This window comes from Notamacropus eugenii, chromosome 7 (assembly GCF_028372415.1).
Source record: "Notamacropus eugenii isolate mMacEug1 chromosome 7, mMacEug1.pri_v2, whole genome shotgun sequence".
NCBI lineage: Eukaryota > Metazoa > Chordata > Mammalia > Diprotodontia > Macropodidae > Notamacropus > Notamacropus eugenii.
Genome location: NC_092878.1, coordinates 32,056,288 through 32,082,006, shown reverse-complemented (window position 1 = coordinate 32,082,006; position 25,719 = coordinate 32,056,288). Strand labels below are relative to the sequence as shown.

Here is a 25,719-nt window from a genome sequence, read left to right as displayed (position 1 = left end):
TGGGAAGGATGAATTCCAATCCTTCATTCCTCAGATGTTCATTACCCTTAACGTGCTATAGAAGTGTTAGCTATTTATTATAATTGCTTGTTTTGCTAAACCTCTCCCCGCCCTGAAGGGGGATAGAACTATAAGCAATGAGTACAAATTGCAAGGAGACAAATTTGGCCTTCATGTATCGGGGGAAGAAGCTTGTTAGTTAGCACCATCAAAAAGTGGAATGGACTGCCTAAGGAAGTAATGAGTTTTCCATTATTAGTGGTTTTCAGGCAAAAGCTGTGAGACCACTTCTTGGGTATGTTGTACCAGGAATTTACCTTCAGCTGTGGCTTGTACTAGATGATTTCCGAGATCCCTTCCAACTCTGAGATTCTATGATAATACCATGGAGGAGGAGGTAAAGGTAGAAGGGAGATAGATAGATAGATAGATAGATAGATAGATAGATAGATAGATAGATAGATAGATAGATTTATATATCTCGCATAATGCCTGTTGATCCTCCTGAGTACTGAGATAGGGAGGAGCAGATGCTGAACCAACAATTCTGGTATCAGGAGCAGTCTTCCCACCTCCTAGTAATGGAGGGCTAAGACACTGTCAGTTTTTTTCCCAATGGTTCAAGTGTCATAGGGCAGAGTAAGCTGTGTCTCCACACATGACAACAAGCTTCTGGATGGGAATACATCCAGACTAGAGTCTGAGAGCTGGATCCCTGCCCTCCAGACCCAGTGATGTGGGAACAAACTCCAGGAAAAAATCCTCTAACACCTGCAGTGACAAGAAACTCACTCCCTCAAAAGGAAGCCATCCATATTAGATGAAAGTTATATAACAAAATGTCTGTTTCAAAAACACATTATGCCCACATGTACAAAAATATTTATAGCAGCTCTTTTTGTGGTGGCCAAGAACTGGAAATCGAGGGAATGCCCATCAATTGGGGAATGGCTGAACAAATTGTGGTATATGAATGCAATGGAATACTACTGTGCTATAAGAAATGATGAACAGGGGGACCTCAGAAAAACTTGGAAAGATTTACATGAACTGATGCTGAGTGAAGTGAGCAGAACCAGGAGAACATTATACACAGTAACAGCCACAGTGTGCAAGGACTGTTTCTGATAGACTTAGCCCTTCTCAGCAACACAACGACCTAAAACGTCTCCAAAGGACTCTTGATGGAAAATTCCATCCACATCCAGAGAAGGAACGATGGAGCTGGACTTCAGGGTGAAGCAAACCCTTTTCTCTTTTGCTTTGTTTTTTTCTCATAGTTTCTTCTATTAACTATAATTCTTCTGTGCGAAGAAAAAAGTTTAAAAAAACACAGTATGGACTTAATACTTATTGAATTAACTTAATTTTAAGAATATATCCATACTTAAAAAACCTTATTTCCTATTTTCTATGTATTACACCATGGTAAATGACACAAATAACCCAGAACCAGATTCCAGAGAGTAACATGTTTATCCATGCTTAGTCAACAAAATATTCATCTACATTACTTTAAATCCTTACCTACTAATTCTATACAATTGTCAAGAAGCTGCCAGGAAGGATGACATCATCGAGGAATTGTTCAAGGCCCTTCCCTGTCCTAGGCTTTTAATAAATCTGTTCCTAAACAGTCTTCCCCTCCCAAATTTCCTCTCTAATTTAGCTCTACTTTAGCACCTTCAATAAATGAGTCTGGAAAATATAGACACAGGATAGGACAGTAAAGAGAGTGCTGGACTTGGAGTCCGGAAGACCTGCTTTCAAATCTTACCTCTGATATCTACTAGCAGTACAACCGTAGGCAATCATTTCACCTCTCTGAACCTTAGTTTCCTCAACTGTCAAATGGGAATAATATTAACTGTAGTACCTACTCCACAGGTTTGCTCTGAGGCTCAGCTGAGATGATGTACAGAAAGTACTCTGCAAATTTTAAAACATTATATAAGTAGTAACTATGATTGGTAGTAATTAAAGTTGAACTCACCCATTTGCCCAAGCCAGGATAGTCGTGTTCAGGATCAAAAAGGTGTTGATGCAGCTGGAACTCTCGGCTGAACTCTGCAGTGTCAGGGGAGTTTTCCAGACATCCATCATCTACTGCAAACAGCCAGAAGTCTTTGAGAAAAGCCAAGCAACTTATGCATGCCCCCATGGGTAAAGGTAAATAGGAACAAGGCAGGCCACTGAAGGTCAGAATCACATTCCCATCTGCATCCCAGGTATCTATTCCTGCTTCCTTTTGACTCACTTTGTGACCTCAGGCAAATCACTTTCCCTCTCTGGGCCTCTTCTCCATCTGGAAACTGAAAATGATGGTGGCTACTTCCCTCTAGTTACTTCAGAGGGATACGGTGAAGTTTGTGCCTAGATTTTTGGAAATACCTTGTGCTCCTTAGAGAAAGGTTCAATATTATCATATTATTTTTTATGTAACATAAAATAGAATAATTGTATTTTAAACACAATGTTAATTTGTTTAATAATGTATATATTTATAATATAATATTCTATATAGTATTTTAAAATAAATGCAGTTTTGCTCCTTAGAGAAAAGTGCGACATCAATTTATTTTACATATAAAATATATTTTATGTAAATACACTAAATTATTTGATAAATAATGTTATATAATAAATATCTTACAGTAAGTACTTAATAAACCTTAGTTAATTCCTATATATTGGGCACAATTGTATTCAGCATGAGGCCAAATGAGACTCTGTCCCAGGGCACTGATAGGAGATAAAGTGTGATTCCTCCCTCCCCTGCTGATGACCCTCAGTAGCTTGATTTACCTCCTAGATCTCTGGAGGCCCAGGACATAACCACATCCACAATCCTCTCCTGACCTCACTTCACTCACCCACCCACAAACTAAATTTGTCTCAGGCGAAGTTTGGGCTAATTATAGTTCTAATATGAGATACGCATTCCTTCGGAGGAGGGGGAGGAGGAAATGCTGTGTATTTTGTATAATCAGTACAGTTCGCATATTTTTAATGTGCTCCTGCATTAATAAACAACATGGACACACACATACACACACACACACCATAGTCACTGAACAGAGGGGTGTGTGTATGTGTGAGTGTGAGTGTGTGTGTGTGTGTGTGTGTGTGTGTGTGTGTGTGTGTGTGTGAGTGTGTTGGGCTAATGGCTGTTCCAGCATGACTGGTGCTATAGGCTCTGATTTTCTTGTTTGAATTTTCGGTTCAGATCTGTGGTTTCATCTTGGTAGGGCAGTGCCTAACCTGGACATTCCTTCCAAGGATGTAGAATGACATCCTCTGTGGGAGCTGCCTGAGGCACTCAGTGGTTAAGCAACAGGCTTGGGCAGACATTAGTCTAACACACACCCATTCTATATTCAGTGGGTATGGTATATCTGTTTACTAATCTGGGGTCTAAGGCAAGACTTGAACTCAGGTCTTACTAAATCAAAGGTCAACTCTCTAACTAGACCACACTATCATTCAGAAACAGTGTCTTCAAAATCGTTTTTCCTTTTTGTAAATGTTTTATTGATGCCTTTTTAAAACATCACTATCACCCCTCAAGGACTTCCCTCCATGGAACTCTCCCTTGTAACAAATACGTCCAGTCAAATAAATTAACATATTTTCCATGTTATATATTCCTCATTTCACATCTATACTCCATCCCCTCCTTGCTAAGAGGAGGACAAAGTTTCCTTAGCCTCAGCACTCTCCAAAGCCCCTCTGGATCTTACGATTCTCTGGAGATGATTCATTCTGCCTATCTTTTATGTGCCTTAGACAACCAGAAAAGAACATAAGGAGTCTGGGTTGCATGGGAAGCTGAGGGGAGGAGTGAAGACCAGTTTTCAAAAGACTGATGAGACATCAAATAAGTGCTGAAAATGCGCGCCTATTTACAATCAGCCAGGTATGTCCTGTGTCTCGTTTCTTGGAGTATTTCCAAGTCTTTCCAGAAGGCAGTCTGAAACGCACACAAGGCCTCTCCACAGTATGAACCTAATGTGGAAGTCATTAGCATACCAAAAGATCTCTAATGCAGCTCTACTGCATCTGCTCAGTGTTCAGATCTCCTGACTGGGAACGTTATCTAACCCCTACATCTGCAACCATCAGTATGTCACGCTGGTAGGAATGGAGAAGATTATAGTAAAAATAGGTGCTCAGACACATTTTTTGGATGATAACTTTGTGGAGTGGATTCTAATTCTTTACTGGAAGTGATTTCCTGGGTGATGCTGAAGGGTGGGAGCCCACTGGGGTCATGAGAACGTAGGAGTAGGAGTCAGATAATTGAGATACCAACCACAGAATTTAATATATTATCTCTGTGGCCAGGAAACAACATAGATGAGGATTTCCCTACATTTCCACAATGACGCAGAAAGCAAATTGAGAGAATTAAAGGATAAATTTTCCTTAAATTAAAGACTAAATTTCCAGAATAGTATATTGGATGCATGGAGGTCTAAAAGCTGAGACTTGGGGCTTATACCATAGCCCATACTGACCTCTTCCTTCTCGGACATCCATATTTATGGTCTATACCATACAGTCTAGCACCGAATGATATCAAACAACGAATAAACGTTTATTATGTACCAACTTTAGACCAGGCAATGTGCTACATATGCAAAGACTAACAGGGAACATAAAGCTTACATTCTGTTGATAACACTTTGTATTGTTTTCCTAATTTTTTTTGAGAATGTCCATCAGAACTGTTTCTTGAGAACCGGAGTTGTGTCTTAGTCATTTTTTTTTCCACATGACCGGAACATAAATACTTGCTGACTTGACTTATTTGAATTACTATGACTTCAGTACTTGTGTTCCCCTCTTCCGTTCACAGATCAAAAGTGAATGTGTCACATAACCCTCTTCTAGCAAGGCCTTACACATAGTAACCTTTCAATGATACATGTAGAATTCAACTCATTTATCACGAAAAAATAACATAAAGAAGTATATGATTAAGTCCGAAATGAGAATACAAGGAATAAGAAACTGAGAAATTCAGAAAAAGAGATCTATGTACTATAAATTTAGTTCAAGAAACATTTGTTAAATGCCTTCTATGTGCAGACCACTCTACTAGGTATTAGGGATGCCAAGAAAAAAACTAAACATTTCCTTTATTCAAGGAACTTATATTCCATTGGGGGAAGGACAGAAGGAGGACAAGGAAAAGGAAAGGAAATACAAAGCAATTTCAAGATGCAGAGAGTTCTAACAACTGCAGTGACGGTCAAGAAAGTCCTCACGTAAAAAGTGGCCCTTAAGTTGTGCTTTGTAGCAAGCTAGGGATCCTACAAAGCAGAGGAAGGGAGGGAGAACATTCCAGACATGGCAGACCACCAGAGCAGAGGTACAGAGGTGAAAGCCAGAATGTCATACACCAGGCCAATTTGCCCAGAAAGGAGAGTATTTGAGGGGGAATATTATGAAATAAGCCTAGAAAGGTAGTTGAGAGCCAGACTAAAGTGAGTCTAAATGCCAGACTGAGGATTTGATACTTTGTGAAGCATGTAAAACTTGAGCCGAGCCTTGAAAGATGGGTAGAATTTGGAGACATGGAAGGGATGGGGAGGATTCAAACCCAAAATGTTTCACTCTGAACTCACTCCTTCTAAATACCTGAATAAGGCCCTCTGCTGTGTCTAATCAATCCAGCCAGCTGCCCCTGGGGAATGTTGTTCCTTAAACTTGGTACAGGTCTTTCCTCTCCCTGAATCTAAAATTATACAAGCAAATAATATGTGGCTGAAATGATCTGAGCCATGCAGTGATTCAGGTCTTCCTGCAATCCTATTTTCAAATCTAATTTTTCACTGCGCCGGCAGACCCACATTGCTTTGCCACACGCAATCACTTAGATTCTCGTTAGTTACAGTGACCATGTTTTTTAACAACAACAACAACAAAAACCCAAGACACATGGTCTGATAGAAGATATTCCTTTTGTAAAGTCTTGTTAAAAGTACACTTTCTTTCCTTCCTAGATTTTCCAGGACATATGATTGCTGCACCATCTCAGTACCTTCTCTAGTAGCTCTAGCCCAGAAGGGATTTTCATGAGGCAGCAAAGTCCAAAGTCTACTCCTCAACATCCCCTATGGAATCCCTGAGACTTTTTCCTGATCTCTCTGTCATGCTTGAAATAACACCAAACATCAGTGAAATCAATTATTTCAATAATGAGGAATTTGCACCACCAAGAAACAAGGTTAGCTGTATTCAGGCATGTTGATACCCTATTAGAACCTAACGCTCAGCCTCCCTGCCCAACTCTGGATTCCTTTTCACACAATCCATGAGTTATTGAAAGTACAGATTTGTCCCTGAAAGTGATGAACCCTAGCAGGTGACCAGATTAAACTGGGTTCCAACTCGGTCCATATGTAGACAAAACATTTTATCCTAAATTGAGTTAGAAATAGCAGGTGGTAGCTCTTTGCATGTTACGTTAAAAAGCAGAGAAAAGGAAATGGGGAATTCTATCCTTAGTCACTGAGTGATAGCTTAAAAACAAAGGTCTCCCTTTAAACAGAGCCTGAAAGTAGGGGCAGAGGGGTCCTCAGGCCAGGGCTACCAATCCTATCATTGGTCTATCAGGATGCAAGCCTATTCTGGTAATTAAGAAATTACCATGTCTTAAGAAGAATGACAGTTATGAGGAACATGGTCCAGGACAACTTTAATAGGAAATACTAGTATGCTAGGCCTCTCACTATTATCCATAGAAACAGTGTATGAAGACCTGAGGGGAGAAAGCAGAGAGGGAAAGGAAGGAGTTAAACTGAAATATTTCAAAATATTTTAGCAGGCTTCCATTTCTGATTTTTTTATCAGAACTGTTAAAATGTATTCGAACTGACAGTTGGATTTTTTGCTTAATCTATATTGGGCAAATAAAATCACAGATCTATAAACTGGAGGGGCATCAGAAGCCATCTCATCCAACCCCCTCATTTTATAGAGGAGAAAACCACAGTCCACAGAATTGAAGTGGCTTTACCCAAGGATGTATAAGGCTGAATTTGAACCTAGGTCCTCTGACTCCAAAGCTATGTCTCTTTCCACTCTACCACACTAAATTCAGAGAAGTGCTGTGGTGTGACAGAAAAAATCTTGTTTGTCCTTTGTTCTCAAAGAGGACCAGTAGGAAGAATACCAGAGTCTACAGTCCTACTCTTCTATTTACTATATGATTTTAGATGAGCCTCGTCTCCTATCTATTACATTAGGATAGCAATAATAATAAATATTCAGTGAGATGATGGAATTGAAACCATTTTGTATCTCTGTGGTGCCACATGTACGAATTTGAGCAAGTCACTTTCACTGTTTCAATGTCCTCATCTAGAAAATGAAGTCAATTACATGGGCCCTGAGGTCCCTTCCAGCTCTACATAGATCAATCAATCAATAAACATGTATTAAGCACTTACCATGTGTCAGGCATTGTGCCAAGGGCTGGGGTACAAAAAGAGGCAAAAGACAATTCCTGTCCCCAAAAATTTACAGTCTAATAGATCTTAAATTGTTGGCATTTTGCTCCTCCCACCGCCCCCACCTCCTGCAAAGGGAGGGGCTAACTGGATGCTAAGGCTGGTAGTTGCGGGGGGAAAGTAGGAGAAATGAATGGGTGTGGATAATCCTGAGAGTAGATAATCTTGAGTTGTCTGTGTCTTATGTGGGAAAAGGGAAAGATATTTTGGAAGAATTTGGAGGGAGGGGGTGATGAAGATTTCTTTTTAAGTTAAGGAGAATGGGGAGATAATTGAGGGCAGCTAAAAGAGGGACGGCTAGATAGCTCAGTGGACAGAGCACTGGTCCTGGAGTCAGGAAGACCACTTCAAATCTAACTTTAGATACTTCTTAACTGTGTGACCCTGGGCAAGTCACTTAACCTCTGCTTTAATCCATTGGAGAACAAAATGGTAAATCACGTAAGTATGTTTGCCAAGAAAACCTCATGAACAGTCAAGAAGAGTCTGACATGACTGAACAATGGGAGAGGGAGAGTGAGAGAAAATATTGGCAAAATAATTTTATATATCTGGGCCTCATGACTGATATACGTATGCCAAATTAAATTCACTTGGCCTCTTCACTTTCTAACACAGGGCTACCCAGTAGAATTGAACTGTTAGTAATTCTCAATGCTTACCATTAGCACTTTTAAGTTTCAATTGCTTACAATCTCAAATCTATTTCTCCCTGGGAACACATCAGTATGCTTGCCCATTACCTGTTTTTCCAATGGGGCAGGGATTTGGAGGATCTGGATAGCCCTGGTCCTCACTGAAGTCCTTGGGGATGTTGTCACCAGTCAGTTCAGCCACAATGTTAGGGATGTTACCATAAGGACCCAAATGCTGCAGACCTTCATGGGCACCACCTGTAAGGAATACAAAACATCCTCAGATGGATGTAGATAAGGAGCCCAGAAAAATAGACACTTACTTCTCAACAAGACTGTGTTCCCTCTTCAAGGATGTGCTGGAGCCAGTTTAAATAGGCTTTTGAGAGATGAATGTTAAATTATCAGTGTGAATATGTATACTTTGCAAATTGGCAAATATTATTCACAGCTTGATTTATTGTTCTGTAGATAATTTAGACGAAAGTGTTAGAAAATGCTAATAATGTAGATTAAATTGACAAAGATGACAAAAATGACAATAATCAATGCTGGAGAGGCTGTGTAATGACAGGTATACTAACACATTGTTGGTGGAGCTGTGAAATAATACAACCATTTTGGAAAGCAATTTGGAATAATGCAAGTAAAGTGACTACAGTGTCCATGCTCTTTGAACCAAAGACTCCATTATTGGATTTATATGCTAAGGAAGCCATTAATAAGAAGAAAACTCCCCAAAAACACCAAAATATTTACAGCAGCACTTTTTGTGATAGCAAAGAATTGGAAACAAAGTAGATGACCATTCATTGGAGAATTGTAGTAACGAACTATTATTATGCTGTAAGAAAAGATAAGTGTGATAAATACATTGAAGCCTGGGAAGATCAACAGGAACTGATACAGAATCAAGAAAACAACATACACAGTAACCACAACAACGTAAATGGAAAAATTGAGTGAATGTAACAAAATTACAAAGATCAAAGAGGACTTGAATAAAAGAGAAGGATACCTGAGATAACTAGGATGATGTACAAAACAGAAGACATCAGTAAAAACTTCTTTTTTAAAAAATACAGATTAAATTTAGTGTATTGTTTGTATGGTTTTTTTTCTGGAGAGCCAATTATTAATTAAACTTTTAGCAGCACACTCCTCTCCTGATGCCTTTTGAAAACCAAAACAAGTCCTATTCTCTCAGAAAACTTTTTCTGGACCAGCCCCAACTGATTCTATACCACATCTTCCACAAACTTAGAGATTTTGTGTTGTATTAATAAAATCATTGATTGAGAGGCAAAGGGATCTTTTCTCTGCCTTCTTAAGCAAGAGAAGACAATACAATTTAATCTTGGTCTTGATGACTCAGGTTCATCCTTACAAACCTTACATTGTAAATAGAAAAGGCCTCTAAGAAGCCATACCACCTCTTCCCTTGCTTCCCAATGAGCACACACTTAAAATACCAAAGGCAAATGAAAGTTGATCTAACCTGAAACACATCAAGAGAAAAAGATCCCAAGAGCCTCCTTCACCCACCTTTTGGATCATTGTTCTCTAGGTAGATAAAATCCTTGGTGCTCCAACTAAATCCCATTTCTCTTTGGCCTACCTTCATAAAAACCATAAATCATCGTTTGTTATTTTCTTCCTCAGGATAAACAATATTATTTAATTTAGTCTTTCCTCATGAGTCTTCGTTTCCACAGTCGATTAGTTTAATAGAAAGAGCGCTAGTTTTTTTGTCAAAGACATGAATTCAAAATCTAGCTGGGCTACTCATTACCTGTGTGACCACAGGGAAATCACTTCATTTACCTCAGTTTTCTCTTCTGTAAAATAGGATTGGAATTGTTATTAAGCCCCTTTCAGATGTAATAATCAGGCCGCTAGGTAGATGGAGCATTGGGTCTGGAGTCAGGAAGACCTGAGTTCAAATTTGGCCTCAGATATTAATTGTGTATCCCTAGACAAGTCATTTGACCTCTATCTTCCTCCATTTTGTGAGTTTTAAAATGGGAATAATAATAGCACCTACTTCGCACTGTTGTTGTGAGGATCAAATGAGATAACATTTGTAAAGCCCTTATAATTTCTGAAACATAGTAGGCACCTAAGAAATGCTCCCTCCCCCCTCCCCCCTTTGATCCAAATTAGTGTTGGGATTCATTCCTAGGAGAGATCCAGACAGAGATTCAAGAAGGGAAAAATCACTTGAGACTTCATGGAAAGGATAATGTCAGAACTGGATTTGAAGGAAGTAAAAGCAGGCAGAATGATGTAGTGAAAAGAGTAGGGCATTTGGAATCAGAAGACCTGAGTTTAAATGTCTCTTAAGCTACCTAGTACTTTTGTTTCTTTGGGCAAGTTACTTACTATCTGTAGGGGCAGGTAGGTGATGCAGTGGATAGAGCACCAGTGCAGGAGTCAGGAGGATCTGAGTTCAAATCTCACCTCAGACACTTGACACTCACTAGCTGTGTGACCTTGGGCAAGTCACTTAACCCCAACTGCCTCATTCTGGGTCATCTCCAGTCATCCTGATGAATATCTAGTTACTGGATTCAGATGGCTCTGGAGGAGAAGTGAGGCTGGTGACCTGCACAGCCCTCCCTCACTCAAAACAAAGTCAAGTGCAAGTCATGTCATTATTTCTCTGATGGCATGGTCTTCTTCGGGAACGAAGGGCAAACCCATTGTATAGCAATAAATATTTTTTCATTGTTTTCTTCACATCCTTAAAATAACTCTATGAGGTAAGCAGAATAGTATCAATCATTATCCTATATCAATATTTTAAGGAATCAAGATTTTATTTAGTGTAAATACACCCCCCACTGATAATGATCATCTCTCCAACCGTTGGCAAACAGTTTCATAAATTGCTATGGCTAAAAAAAAAAAAAGTCATTAGTTGGTGGTCAAATTTTTGTACAACTTTCAATACAATAAGAGATTGGGTCATGAGTATTAACCACCTGGATCATTGAGAGGGCTAAGCCATTTGCCTCTATACTACATGGACCCATCCTGTGATGCTCAGTGGATAAAATGCTGGACCTGGAGTCAGGAAGATCTGAGTTCAAATCCAGCCTTAGATAGACATTTACTAGATATATGACCCTGGGCAAGTCACAGTTTCTCATCTGTATAATGGTAGCAATAACAGTAATAACACCGGCCTCTCAGAGTTGCTGTAAGGAAACGTAAGATAATATTTGCAAAATGCTAGGAAATTTTAAGATGCTTGATAAATACTAACTATTTTTGTTACTGGATCTCTGTTAGGTGGGAAGTTACAACTTCTGTTAATGTGACCACCTTCCCCTTTCTAATTTAGAGCTTCTAACAGGAACATACAGTATAGAAAGGACACTATTCACAAGTCCATTCATTTCTAGGGATATGTGAAGCCCTGAGGACTGTGTTTTATGAAAGCCCAAGTAATCTCTATAAGGACACTATAGCCCCCTACCAGCCTATAAAGGAGGAAGTGAAAAAAGGTAGTAATGCTGAGCTCTACTCTCTCTTTATTTTGCAATTCTTCTAGTTATACAGTGTTTTCAGTTTTTGCAAAATGTTTCCACATTTTTGATTTTGACTTACTTCATTGAAAAACAACACATACATTATCAATTTCTTAATCTGTCCAAGGTAGTTTGTCATTGCTGTTCATTCAGTCCTGTCAAGCTCTTCATGTGAACCATACTGTCCATGGGGTTTTCTTGGCAAAAATACTGGAGCGGTTTGCCATTTTTTTCGCCAGTGGATTATGACAAACAGAGATTAAGTGACTTGCCCAGGATCAAACAGCTAGAAAGTGTCTGAGGCCAGATTTGAATTCAGATCTTCTGATTCCAGACCCAATGCTCTATTATCCACTGAGTCATCTAGTTTCCTCCCAAAGTAGTGCAAAAGAAAAATGTCCTGCCTTCATGAAGCTTTCTCACTAGTAAAGATAAGGAAATACACAAGTAACCATAGCACAGGATATCTAGAGAATCACGATGGAGGACAATGCCTTCAACTTGGTATTAAGAGCAACTTGGGTTTGAGTCTTATCTTGTATGACCCCAGGTGAGTCAAAACATCTCTGACCCTCCTCTTCCTCATCTGTAAAATGGGGATATTACTAGAACCTTCCTCATAGGGCTGTTGTAAAGATCAAATGAAATCATGAGATGATCCCATTAGACAATGAGCTCCTACAGGGTTTGTTTTTGTTCAGTCCTATCCAACTCTTCATGACCCCATGTGGGGTTTTGTTGGCAAAGATACTGGAGTGGTTTGCCTTTCCCTTTACCAGCTCATTTTACAGATGAAGAAACTGAAGCAAACAGAGGTTAAGTGATTTGCCCAGGGCCACACAGCTTGTAAATATCTGAGTTCAGATTTGAACTCAAGAAGATGAGTCTTCCTGACTCCAGTGCTCTATCAGATTATGACAACTAGCTGCCAATCCATGAGGGAGGCACTATCTTTTGCCTCTTTTTATACTCCCAGTGCTTAGCACAGTGCCTGGCAGATAGAAGGTGCTTAAGAAATGTGACTGACTTACTAACTAATGTTCATAGTGTACTTTGTAAAACCATGCTAGTCATTTTATTCATTCAACAAGCACTTATTAAAAGTCTGTGTGGTATCAGTTATGGACATTATTTGTCTATATAACTCAGTGCCTAACACAGCCCTGTGCACATAGTAGGTGCTTAGCAAGTTATTGTTTAATAAATATCATTATTAGAATACAAGAGTGCAACTAAAGATAGAGTACTTTGGGAGTTCAGAAGTGAGAGTGATGACTTCTGACTGGACATCAGGGAAGGCTTCATGGAGTAGATGACATCTGAACTGCGGTTTGAAGTATGGATAGAACTGGATCAAGAGAGTTTGGGGCAGAAGGAGTGGGGTTGGTAGAGAGTCAAGGCAAAAGGAACAACATGAGCACACTAGCAAGAAAACCTGCACCATTCCAAAGAAGTATGTAGGGCTAGTATCCCCGATTTACAGATGAGAAAACTAAGGCCCACAGAGGTTAGATAATTTGCCTGTGATCAGGTAGTGATGCCCAGCACAAGCATAATAGGGCCCTACAAGCATCTTCTTACTTTGTTTTCCACTTCCAAAGAATGGTTAGAGCCCCAGAGTGTCCATTGGTAAAATGAGATCTCCCAAAATGAGAGTGGGCTCAAGAGATCCAGGGGGCTTAGTCTCCTAAAACAATTCTCCTTACAACAACTCACCATGAAGATTCAGAGCGACTGAAGCCAAGTCCTCATTCTCGGGAGGCATTGGCAGAATCCTTCTAGGATGGGACCCTGGCCATTATTCTTGCTACTGTCGTTCATTAATGTCTGAATGCCAGCTCCATGCCAGCAGGTTTGCAGCATCCAGACCCAGCCCCTAGCCTGCAGACTTTCACTCACAATGTGGTAACGCCCTGACAAGCTCACAGCCAGCCCGCCAGTCAAGTCTCATCAATAAACCCTCTCTGCTATAACCCAATGACACCAAGGCTGCCAGTTGGGCTGGATGACTGGACATCAGTGCTGGACAATAATGAAGAATTGTAGTGGGACAGGCAGGTGCCAAGTAACCAGTCACCCACATCATAAAAAGGGAGTTCCATGAGGGCAGCCTGGCAGAGAGTGGGTGCAAGCTCCTGAATACCAGCCATTCAGCTAAAGGGGAAAAGATCCAACAGTTTTCAGTTATGTTACCCACAAACAGCAGGCACTAAAAATACAGCCCCTTCCTTCATTCTTCCAACCATCCTGGGTATACCATTTCTATTATGGTCTAAAAAGCTCAAGAAATCATATGGGTTATTAAAGCCAGCTCCTTGAGCCCGCACCCACCCATGGCACTTCCCAAATATCCTTGCTAGTGGGCAGAGGGTGCCAGCCTGAGATACCCAAGGGACAGAAAAAAAGGATCTGAATTAAGAGAAAGGAGAAGTCTTATGCTCAAGGAATCCGAGGCAACTTTCATCTTTCAAAAACCCAAAAAGCAATAAATAATCAAAGGAGATATGAGATGGGTGACAGCAATTCCATTCAATTCAATAAACATTTATTAAGGATGTAGCAACACTGTATCTTTACAAAGCCCTCTCATGCTTGCCTTCTTTGCTCTCTTAACAGGGCTCCTTTCCCTAGGATTTGGATTCTGCCTCCTCATGAAAATCCTTATCTTCTTTCCATCAGCTGATCAACAAGCATATATTGAATGCAAAGCACTGTGCCTAAAATGTAAATTCAAAGACATTATATTTTAATTATATTTAATTATATTTTACTTGTGTGTATGTGTGTATGTGAAGGGGCAGAGTATCACAAGCACAGAGATAAGTCAATACAAACTATAGAGAAGGTCATCTCAAGAGGGAGAGAACATAGACACCTGGGATGATTTTCCAAGGGCCAAGTATAGGAGGTGACACCTGAATTGTGCTGAACATGACCCATTGCTATATATTACTCCCTCTCTACATACTTTGCATTCTATCAGTCTGGCTGTCTCTTGTTGCTCCTTACTTTCAATATCCTTTCTTGTCTGTATCCATGCCTAAGCGCTGGCTGGGATACATTCCCTCCTCATTGTTGTTGTGTTTGTCCTTTTTTGAAGGAGACCATGACATCAGGGATTGATGACATGACTTGCAGTTGACCTGGATTTGAGTGAGGGAGAAATGTGCAAGGTCACCAACCTCACTTTCTTCTCCTGAGCCATCTGGGTCCAGTGACCAGATATTCATCAAGATGACTGGAGATGGCCCAGAATGCAATGGGAGACCCTGGGGACCCTGGCCCTTTTAGGCTGAGGCCTTTTCAGGTTCACACTTTGAGTGAGGTTATAAGAGCCCTCTTTAAGAAGTGAATCAATGGATGACATCCGTCCTCATAACCCCTGCTTCAAATCCCTGGTTGCTTTTAAGACTCAGTTCAGGCACCACCTTCTGCAAGAGGACTTTCCTAGTGCCCAACTCCATCCCCTTCCACCCCACCTGCTCATGCCTTCCTTTCCTTGTATGTGTTTTCTATGGGTTTTGCAGATGCCTGTCTATATACATGCAGCATCCTCTATTAGAATGTAAACTCCTTAAATGTAGGGACTGTTTTACTGTCTTTACACCCATGGCATGAGTCACAATGCCTGGCACAGAGGAGTCATCAATCAGTTATTTTGCATTTATTAAGCTCCTATTATATTCTAGGCAATATGCTAAGCACTAGGGATTGGTGTGTGTGTTTGTCCTTCATTGCCGAAGAAGACCATGCCATCACAGAAATGATGATATGACTTGCACTTGACTTTGTTTTGAGTGAGGGAGGGCTGTGCAGGTCTCACTTCTCCTCCAGAGCCATATGGATCCAATGACCAGATATTCATAAGGATGACTGGAGATGACCCAAGATGAGGTAATTGGGGTTAAGTGACTTGCCCAAGGTCACACAGCTAGTGAGTGTCAAGTGCCTGAGGTGAGATTTGAACTCAGGCCCTCCTGACTCCTGCACCACCTCTAGACACTGCACCACCTAGCTGCCCCAAGCACTAGGGATACAAAGAAAGGCAAAAGACAGTCCCTGTTCTCAAGAGCTTACAATCCAATGGACCACAACATGGAAACAAACACTCAAAACTAAGATAGATATAGGAGAAACTGCAGGCTGAAAATTTCATAAATAATTATTGATCTTGACCCCCCCCCCCCCCCAAGAAAAGACATCTCTTCCCATTCTTTTGTGCTGGGGAGGACAGAATGTCAAAATGTCAAATTGAAATAGAAGTAGAACTAAACTGTATGTCAGGATCTCTGCAGGCTGAATATTCACTTAGAAAACCATACAGTAACATTATCTATGTTTCACTCTATTTTTATTTGTTTTGTTAAACATTTCTGAATTACATTTTAATCTGGTTCAGGCTGCACTCCAGCTGCATGAGGCCCACAGGTTCATGTTTGACACCTCTGGCATGGAACATGCTTATAATGTCAGATTTTTCTAAATGCAAAATTAGTTTTGCTGAACTTTTTTCCTCTTCCTCCTCTTTTTCTTTTTAAAAAATTTCTTTGTTAGAAGAGATGACTCTGGGTAGGAGAGGGAGAAGAAGCCTAGGCAAGGTAAAATAAAAAAATATCAATAACCATCTATTTCAAAAAAATAAATGGTGTTGAATGGTCAATTGAAGGAAGATAAAGATTGTAGGAGGTAGTAGTAAGGAAACAGAACCTACGATCCAGGGAAGAGCCAAAGGGGAAAAAAAGTAAGCATGAGAGGGCCTCCTTAGGACATAATATTCTAAGAAACTTCAAACTTGACCTTGAAGTTTATATGGCAGTATCTGATTTGAATACATCCACCCACTCTTTCAAAAAGTACAACCACTTCCCAAAGATTCAAATGCTGATAAGACACTTTTCGGATTTTCTGGTCCCTTATGTCTCTTCATTCCTTCTTTAGGATTCTCATTACACATTAGAACCCCAACTGAAGAGAGTGGGGGAAGGAAGAAGGAAAAAGGAAAGAGGGACAGAGAGAGAAGGGGAGGGAGGGAAAGAGAAAGAGGAGAGAGAGAGGAGAGGGAAAGAGAGAGAGAGGAGAGGGAAAGAGAAAGGAAGAAGGGGAAGGAAAGAAGGGAGAGGAAAGAGAGAGAGAAAAGGGAAGGAAGGAAGGAAAGGGGAGAGGAGAAAGAGAGAGGGGGAAGGATGGAGAGGAGGGAGAGAGAAGGAGGAGAAGGAAGAGGAGAAAAAACATAAATTAGTCCTCCTTTATTATGTAGCTTTTCTTAAAAGGTTGAAAAGACTGGTTAGCATGAAGTTTATGATTGTCTATGGAGTTCAAATATGTGCAAATGCTTTCCAAAATTAGCACAAATACCTTATATATCTGTGTAGAAACTAAGCTAATGGGAAGAAAAAATTAGGAAACTCATTTATTGTGTTTTTCTCTATACCCTTATCCTTTTATTATTTTGTTAGTTCGATTTAAAGCTTTCTGACTTGATCTCCAGTAAACACATATTCATATGTTAAAGAAATAATTTTCATTTTTAAGGACTATATTCAATCTGTAAAATCAGAGTGTTGGATTAGGGAATCTCTAAGGGCCTTTATAACTCCAAATCTATGATGCTATGATCCTAAGACATATCCTTTTACAAATAATTACCATATCCCTCCTCATAAGCAGAGCCCTGGTATTGGGTGTTTCCAAGAATTCCTGCATTGTGGCAGCCAAGAGGGGCCTAATATTGTAATGGCACCGAGGTCATCATTTCCATTTCAATTAAAGTTCTCATCTATGATTAGTCCAATTGACTTTGGGGGTCTGATCTAATTTCTTTCTAATTTTAACTGGTTAGGTAAGTGCTGGATAAGTGGTACAGACATTAAGTGCTATTGGGGAAAATAACAAAAGAATTATCTTCAGCATGGAAACCTAACTATATAACTCAGTAGCTAAGTCATAGAGAGCAACCCGAGGTACAAAGATGGATAAGTGATTTGCCCAGAGTCAGTATGAGTGTCAGAATTTGAACGTAGGTCTTCCAGACTCTACACCCAGTTTTCTGTCCATTATGCCATCATACTTCTATAGAATAAGAAACACAAGTGATAATCACAAGAGACAATGAGAATGTAACCCTTCACCTTTAAAGAAACTATCATTGCCCATGCTACACTGGTGGCCAAACAGTGCCTGAATTGTTTAGTGATGATGGCTGGCATCGGATCATCCACATTCTCTTACCCATGACACCATGGCACAAATCAAGTTGATTAGGAGAAAACAGACTACAGATCTACTCTGGGTAGTCTGTATATTCACCATCCCTTAAGGCCAGGAAGCCGAACAAGAGGGCAAATTGCAACATAGCTCTATCAATGACTGACCATTCACAAGGATGCCACCACATATTTTCAACTTTGGTATATATCACTGATCTACTGAGATTCACTGGGGCCATATGGCACTTTAAAGGAGAAATATGAATTGAGGTAAAATGATGGGAAATTGAAAAGGAGAATTTGCTTCTCAGCTGTGGCTTATTAACAAGTATTGCTCTTCATTTCATTCTCTTTTTTTCTGCAATGTTGCCTAAGAAGCCCCAGAAGGAAGAGAGTTCATTCTTATTGGGGGGTCACTGAAGACTTCAGTGAACTCAACTTAATATAAGCATTCTCTGTGGCATGCAAACAATGCAGGCAGTGAGAAAAGAGCATAAATGGATTGTTCTTGCAGCTTTCACATCTCCATATGGTCCCAATTTATGATCATAAGCAGAATTGTTTATTTTTTTAAAAGCTTTTTAGTTCACTTTTAAGGTATTTTGCTGAGGCACAGCCTGCTCTTAAAAGAGAGAAAATGTGTGTTTTTTCCGAAGTGCTGTTTATTTTGGCTGTTTACTCATTTGCAAAAGTTCAAATGTTATTCTGTGGATTTTACTAATTTTCCTGCAGCAGCCACAAGACCAAGAGGGGGAAAATTTTTTTGCAGGGAGATACTTTCAGGGCTGCCATGAATTTGGTAAGCTTTGCAAAAGCAATTTTGAATAGGTAATTTGTTAAAGTCCCCTCAGTCACTTAATTTAACTTTATTTGCCGTCTGCAATGAGGTGTCAATTTGGCAGTTTGTATGGTGCCCAAAGATGTTTGTACACGGCGGCCAAGGTCTCTCTTTTCGGTGCTTGAACTTCCACAATTCACCTCATTTGATATTTGCTGAAAGACAGATTATCAGGAGGTTAGAGAAGACCTCAGATTCAGTAAGAGTCAACAGTTGCTCAAAAATATTGGGATCTATCAAATTATGACTTGCCCTAAACTGAACAATGTATTTTTCACTCCTCAGCCCCATGTCCTCCCTGAGAATAAATGCTCTTGCATGGCTATTCTGGGATTCCATGGTCAAATGCTCCTTGTAAGTTATTCCTCATGTCTCAGTACTGCAACAACAATAAAATTACCTACCTACTGACTATAGGAAGCAATCCATGTTGATTAACTAGAGAAAAGCAAGCCAAGTGGCAATATTCATTTCACTGACTCCCAGGCAGATTGTTCTCTTTCTGCATTGGGAAACAGCGATCAGAAACTTAGATTAGGGAACTAGGCAACCTGGGTAACATGGGTCAGAGATGTGGATGAGCACATAGAAGGCAGGTCAGACTTGACCCAAGGTCAAGTCACCCAGAAGAACACAAGTCAGAGGATAAACAAATAAATGAGAATCAGGTGGACTTTTTTTCGGGATCTGTTGAGTGAATATTCAGGAGACCAAGTAAATGGTTAAGATCCAAAAGAACCACATAAGTTGAAAGGGAAGACAATAGTAGACTGGGTCAGATGCTTGGCAAGAGACTGATAACTCAGTCAGCTCTGGACCTCCAGCTCTAATAATATAGCTGGTTTGGAGAAACTTCTCCTCTTTACCCATCTCTCCTACCATATGTAGCAACAGCCCTAAGGCTAGTAACAATTTCAGATGATTTGAATGATGCTGTCCAACTGACTGAAGAGAAACTCGGGGTGGGGCGGGGGGGACAGAATCAAAGAATGAGGGATTTAAAAGAAGATTTTAAAAATCAGATCTATTATTTCATTGGTAGAGTGAATTTCCAATAAGGAAAAATGTCCCTGCCACTTATGCTGTGTCTTTGAGAGGTGTATGGGGCACTGAAAAGTTAAGTGTTTCACACAAGGTTCCACAGTCAGGAGATGTCAGAGGCAGCATGGGAACCCAGGTCTTCCTGATTCTGGGTCCAGTTTACTTCCAATATGTCCTACTGCCTCTTTTAAAAGAGAGCATTCAGGAGAAATTTAAGTTGCTTTGCCAACTCCTGGACCAAATAAGGAATGTTCCACTGGATGGGAAACTTCCCTTCAGGTATCTAAAGGAGAAAATACATAGAAATCTGTAGTCATCATACCTGAACCTCTTCTTAGATGACATGACTTCTCTTGGAGACAAGGGAGTGGCATGGTCCTGCTCTCTGGGAAACTTTTGTGAGAACAGGGTGAGTAGCCACAAGGAAGGGAAGTCCATAATTTGGTCCTGTTACCATTCAGCAGGGATGCAAAGAAAAGCTGCATTTCCTACCAGGCAGGGAGACCCTACAGGCATTCCCCTTTGCAGACATCTGAGGATAGAAAAAAAAATTTGCTCTAGGAAAAATCTTGGCATTGCCATTGAGTGCTGCCTGATACCACTTGCTGGGAGTTGCCTACATCTGACTACAAGAAAAGCTATTTTAGAGATCAATGTCTAAAATTTTACAATGCCCTTGGGAATGACTGGAGGTTCTTGTTGGGAGCCGATGGCCTAAGAGTCACACACCAGAGGTGTTTCGGACAGCTGGTTTGTTCATTCGAGGGGGGCTTCATATTCCAAGAACTCTACTGGGAATTCTACTTTTTTTTTCTTCCACCTTTCAATAAAACTTTCCTTTTTTAACTTTGTGAACTATATGCTTGTCAAGGGAGTTGGTGTTAGCACACTGGGCAGCATCAGTAATTTTCCAGATTGGTGTGTGTCTGTGTGTGTGTGTGTGTGTGTGTGTGTGTGTGAGTGTGTGTGCGTGTGTGAGACAGAGAGAAAGAAAGAGAGAGAGAGAGAGAGAGAGAGAGAGAGAGAGAGAGAGAGAGAGAGAGATTACCCAAAGTGACCCTGAGTTCTTTTTTGCTGTGAGAGCCCTCTGATACAAGAGTTACAATGTGATTCCTATCTATCCAGGAATGAGTCCCAATGTAGCTCTGCTGAACCTGATGTGGGGGAGTACTTAATTGGCAGTACCTAACTAAAGTAAAGTGTTGTGTGCATTCATCTTTCATTGTTGAAGAGGACCACGCCATCAGAGAAACGATGACATGACTTGCACTTGACTTTGTTTTGAGTGAGGGAGGGCTGTGCAGGTCACCAGCCTCACTTCTCCAAAGCCATCTGGATCCAGTGACCAGATATTCATCAGGATGACTGGAGATGACCCAGAAAGAGGCAGTTGGGGTTAAGTGACTTGCCCAAGGTCACACAGCTAAGTGGGTGTCAAGTGTCTGAGGTAAGATTTGAACTCAGGTCCTCCTGACTCCTGCACTGGTGCTCTAGACACTGCACCATCTAGTTCCCTCAAAGTAAAGTATTATGATCTGCAAGAATGAGTAAGGTCTGATAAGCAGATCATAACTACTGTGGGGCATTAGAAGAACAAAGATACCAGGAATGGTAACTCAGATTAGAAGAACTATGGAGAGACTTGTCCATTCTGTTTGATGGTTGAGGACCCTGATCCTACCTCCTGAGGCTTTAGAGTCAGAAGACTTGGATTCAAATCCTACTCCTGATATTTGCTACCTGTATGACTTAGGGCAAGTCACAACCTCCCTTGGCCTTAGGTTCCTTGAGTATAAGGAGGGAACTGGTCTAGAATGCCTCTGATGATCTCTCCTAGATCTATGACCTTGGGATTCCTGTGGATGCCCTGGGATGGGGAACATTCTCTCCAAAGGAAAAAAAAAGAGGCACAAAGTTGGCACTTTTCTCATTTAACAAGAGAATATGTCAGGAAGTAACAGAAAGGTAAATGAACCCAGGTAATCAACAAATTGAGAATCACATGTGGTCCAAACTACACATAAACAAAGAATCTCCTCTCTAACATTCCCACAACTAATCACCCAAAGTCTGCTTTTAAAATCTCTAGAAAAGAAGAACCCATTTTTTTATCCACTTCTGAATAACCCTGATTGTATAAGAAAGTTATTCCTTATGTTGAGCCAAAATTTGCCTCTCTTACACTGGTTAATTATTGCTACCAGTTCTGCCTATGAAAGCCAAAGGGAACATTCTAATCCCCTTTCCATTTGATTTCCCTTCAAATACTTCAAGACTGACTGCTCTCCTCCAGGCTAAACATGCTAAATTCCTTCCACTAATGCTTGCTCGGCATCATCTCTATACTATAGAGCTGCAATGACCCTCCATCATACCATCTGCTCCCCTGGATCTACTGAATGATAAATGAGAGCTGGCAATGCTTCAGGTAACTGTTTAGATAGACTGCCTGAGACTAATCACAACTCAGAATGGCTAAATAAACTTATTGAGTTTTCTATGCAACATTCACTTTGGGCAGGCTAACAGGTAGTACAGCTTTTTAAGACTGGTAAGTGTTTCACATTTTGTAACTTTTTTTTACAGGATCCTACATGATCCAATCATTATATATTGTTAAGTACAGAAGAAAGTGATATTTTAAAGCTTCAGATAAATAGATATCTATATGTAGATGTATATCTAGATGTACATATATTTTGGGTGTATGTGTTGGGAGGGAAGGGAAGGAGGAAGGGATTAAGAGGGGAGAGGAAAAGGAGGAGAAGGAGAGAGGGAGAGAGACAGACAAGGATGACAGGATTTTTTAAAAAGGGGATTAGTGTTAGCACAGCAAAAAAAAATAGTGCAACTGAGCTAGAGGGGAGAAAAGTCAGCAACTGCAATTCAATATCCTTGAAGGATACACTAAGCCCTTATCAAAACTAGAGTTTCTTGAAACCAGTACACAGGAGCAAGAAGCAGCAAAATTTGCATTGTTGGTGTTTGAAAGATGACTATCACCGTACAGTATATCCCATGCCAAACACTGCAGTGCTTTTAGGAAGAAGAAAGGAGTAGGTGGGGGCATTAGGAGGAGTATGGGATTGGATATCCCTGAGTGTTTTGTCTTTTGTGTCTTTGGGAATATTTCTTCCGTATGTTCCCCTGGAGGGGTCTTCTTATGTGCTGAACTATGAAGACAAGCTATCTCAGGGTTTGTGCACAGGGAACACCAAAAGGGCTTGCTACAATGGATCTGTGTCACAAAATCAGGAAAGACTGTCTCAGTGCCTTCTGAACTCCCTCCTCTTTAGGGAGTTTTGAGATCCTGACAATAAGGACAATGAGGAAACAATGATGATTAGCATGCAATTATTACTTACTTTTATGGAGAATTTAAACAATATATTTAATGGGTCATACAAGACATCAAGAGGGAAACATGAAAATTTTAATTAAAACCATGCTCTAAATATCCTGTTGCTCTTCTACATATTTGTTTATTTCTCCCTAGGATTGATTTGTTAAGAGCTTTGGAATTACCAGGGGGAAAGCTTTTGGGGATGTTTGAAACCCATGATTCAAAACAGGGAGAGACACTTGGGTGATGGAACTGGCTATGACATCAGAGGTAACTCAGTCACTCTTCATGCCATTTGCTTAAAGTCATTGGCTCTGCCCTTTATGGAGATGCTGAGAAACTTTCCGAGGTTTTTAATTCCCCCTTATCCTTTAAGCTTTTTACAAGACTCGTTCTGAGTGAGGGTAAAACTGATACTAAAAATAAATTTATTTTCTCATGGTAGTAAGGATCCCCAACCTCTTTCCTGCCAAATGGAAGGGAGATTTTGATGACAGACAAGCCAAAATGGTTCTACTAAGAGACTGACAAGTTCATAGTTCTCAGGTTATTTCTCTTCCACAAGAGTTCAATAAAATTAAATATACCTATAAAGACAAAAGGAAAAAAAGGAATGAATCTAATTCTTTAACACAAAATGTTCAGTCTAGCATTTTAGAGGCTTCCAGAGACTCCCAACTACCTTTCTAGTTTTATTTTATATTGCTTTCTTTCATGAATTCTCCATTACAGTCAAACTGGCCTTCTACCTGGTCCTGGTATATAACATTCCATCTCCTGCCTCCTTCTCTTTGCACAGATGGCCCCTGTTAAGGGGTCTCTGAACTTGTCTTTTTGAGTCGCCATATTTTCCAGAAATACTGAACCCAGAACATGCAGGAGGCTCTGAATGTGTCAAGCCTGAAGCTTCCCCTGAGCTTACATAATTTGTTGTTGCACCCCAAACTGGACTCCTTGTGTCCTTGAGAGTCAAGACAGGCGCCAGCCAGTCTGTGCCAGGCTGGGATAATGCTTGTGCAGCTGGGGTCCTTTACAGATAAACAGATCCTCCTATCTTCAAAGTCTAGCAGTTCCCAAGGGAAAAGACTGAGGTTTTTTGCCCACCTTGCTCCTCCTCATGGGGAGTGGTTTTGTCTTTTTCCACCTTTGCTGTTCTCCCTTTCATGTCATTCTCTTTCCTGGTGTCCCCTCCTCCCTTTGTCCTGTTTTTGTAAAAATGTAAACTTCTGTAAAGACTGGGAACCCTATGGGTTACACATGCATGTTCATTTTCTTTTCACGTTGTCTTGTGACAGGGATTGCCTGTTGACACCTTCCATGTTTGGAATGTACTCTCTCCTCGCCTGTGCCTCTTGGAATTCCTAACTTCCTTCAAAATATCACAGAAATAATATCTCCCATTTAAGGCCTTTCCTCAACCATCCAGTTGTTAACTAGATGTGATGGCACAATGTACAAAATGCTGAACTGAACTTTGAAACAGGAAGACCTGAGTTCCAATCCTGCCCTAGATACTCAATACCTATGTAGCTCTGATTCAGCTTTCCCCTCTCTTCCACTTCCTCAGTTTTCTCATTTGTAAAATTGCACCTAGTGATTGCACCCACCACACAAAGCTGTTATAAAGATCAAATGAGGAAATACATATTTAAAGAGCTATGCAAACCTGAAAGTAAAAAAAAAAACAAACCAACCCCAAGCTCTGTTAGAGCTCCTTCCTTCCCGAAATTAGTTTGCACAAGCTTTTAAATACTTAGCATCTGTGTGTGTATGTCATATTCTTCCAAAAAAAAATGAATTTTTTTTAATTAAATTATTTTGTTACATTTTAAAGTTCAGGACAGTCTCCTGCCCTCCCTCCCTACCACACACTAAAGAAAGTCACCCTTTTATCTATCTATCTATCTACATATATGCAGGACTACATTTGTATCCTCAGTACCTATTAGGCACTTAATAGACATCTGCTGAATTGAACTGGAGTGGCATTGAATAAGGTCACATTTATAAATACTGCTACATAAGAAAGCTGATAATGATCCACCAAAATAAAAATTACTGTATACAGATTTGTTGTTGTTGTAGATAGCTAGATATAATAAATAAAATACATAAGCATACACACACACGTGTGTGTGTGATATATCTATCCAAAACATTTCAGTAGAACTAGGGCATGTATTTGGAGAGAAAGTGATTGTTTGAATTGAAGGCAAGTAATTCATTGGTGGCCCAATATACCAGTACTTTCTTTCAATTCAGGGGTTTGAGATTGAGAGACCATTCATACAATAACTTTCTTTATATTTGCAGTTTTCAGATGGTTTGACATACACTGTCTCAATGAATCATCATGATAACCCCGGGAGGTAAGCAAGGTAGGTATCGTAATCCCTATTTTACAGCTAAGGGTACTGAGGCTCAGGGAAGTTAAATAACTTGCCAAAGGGTTAAGCAGACAGTAAATGGCAGATCCAGACTAGAAGGTAGGGCAGTTGCCTCTGAATCCAGTGCTCTTATCATTACACTAGGATGCTGCATGACAATATTCAATCTGAGGTCCTTCCCAGCTCTAGTTCTAGGGTCCTATGACCTGGACCTTTCAA

At 40.2% G+C, this 25,719-nt stretch overlaps 1 protein-coding gene and 1 long non-coding RNA gene across 2 annotated transcripts in view; both read right to left on the bottom strand.

Moving 5' to 3' along the window:
- The window catches only part of LOC140513790 (uncharacterized), a 65,491-nt gene that overhangs the window by 14,353 nt on the left and 25,419 nt on the right, over positions 1–25,719 (bottom strand). The window contains 2 exon segments of the mRNA XM_072623800.1: positions 1,994–2,106; positions 8,261–8,410. Of these exon segments, the coding sequence (XP_072479901.1) occupies positions 1,994–2,106; positions 8,261–8,410 (263 nt within the window).
- Positions 14,214–16,061, bottom strand: LOC140513835 (uncharacterized). The gene is made up of 2 exons (XR_011970374.1): positions 14,695–16,061; positions 14,214–14,402 (listed from the first exon to the last, which is right to left on the bottom strand). It is a non-coding gene; the product is annotated as an uncharacterized lncRNA (long non-coding RNA).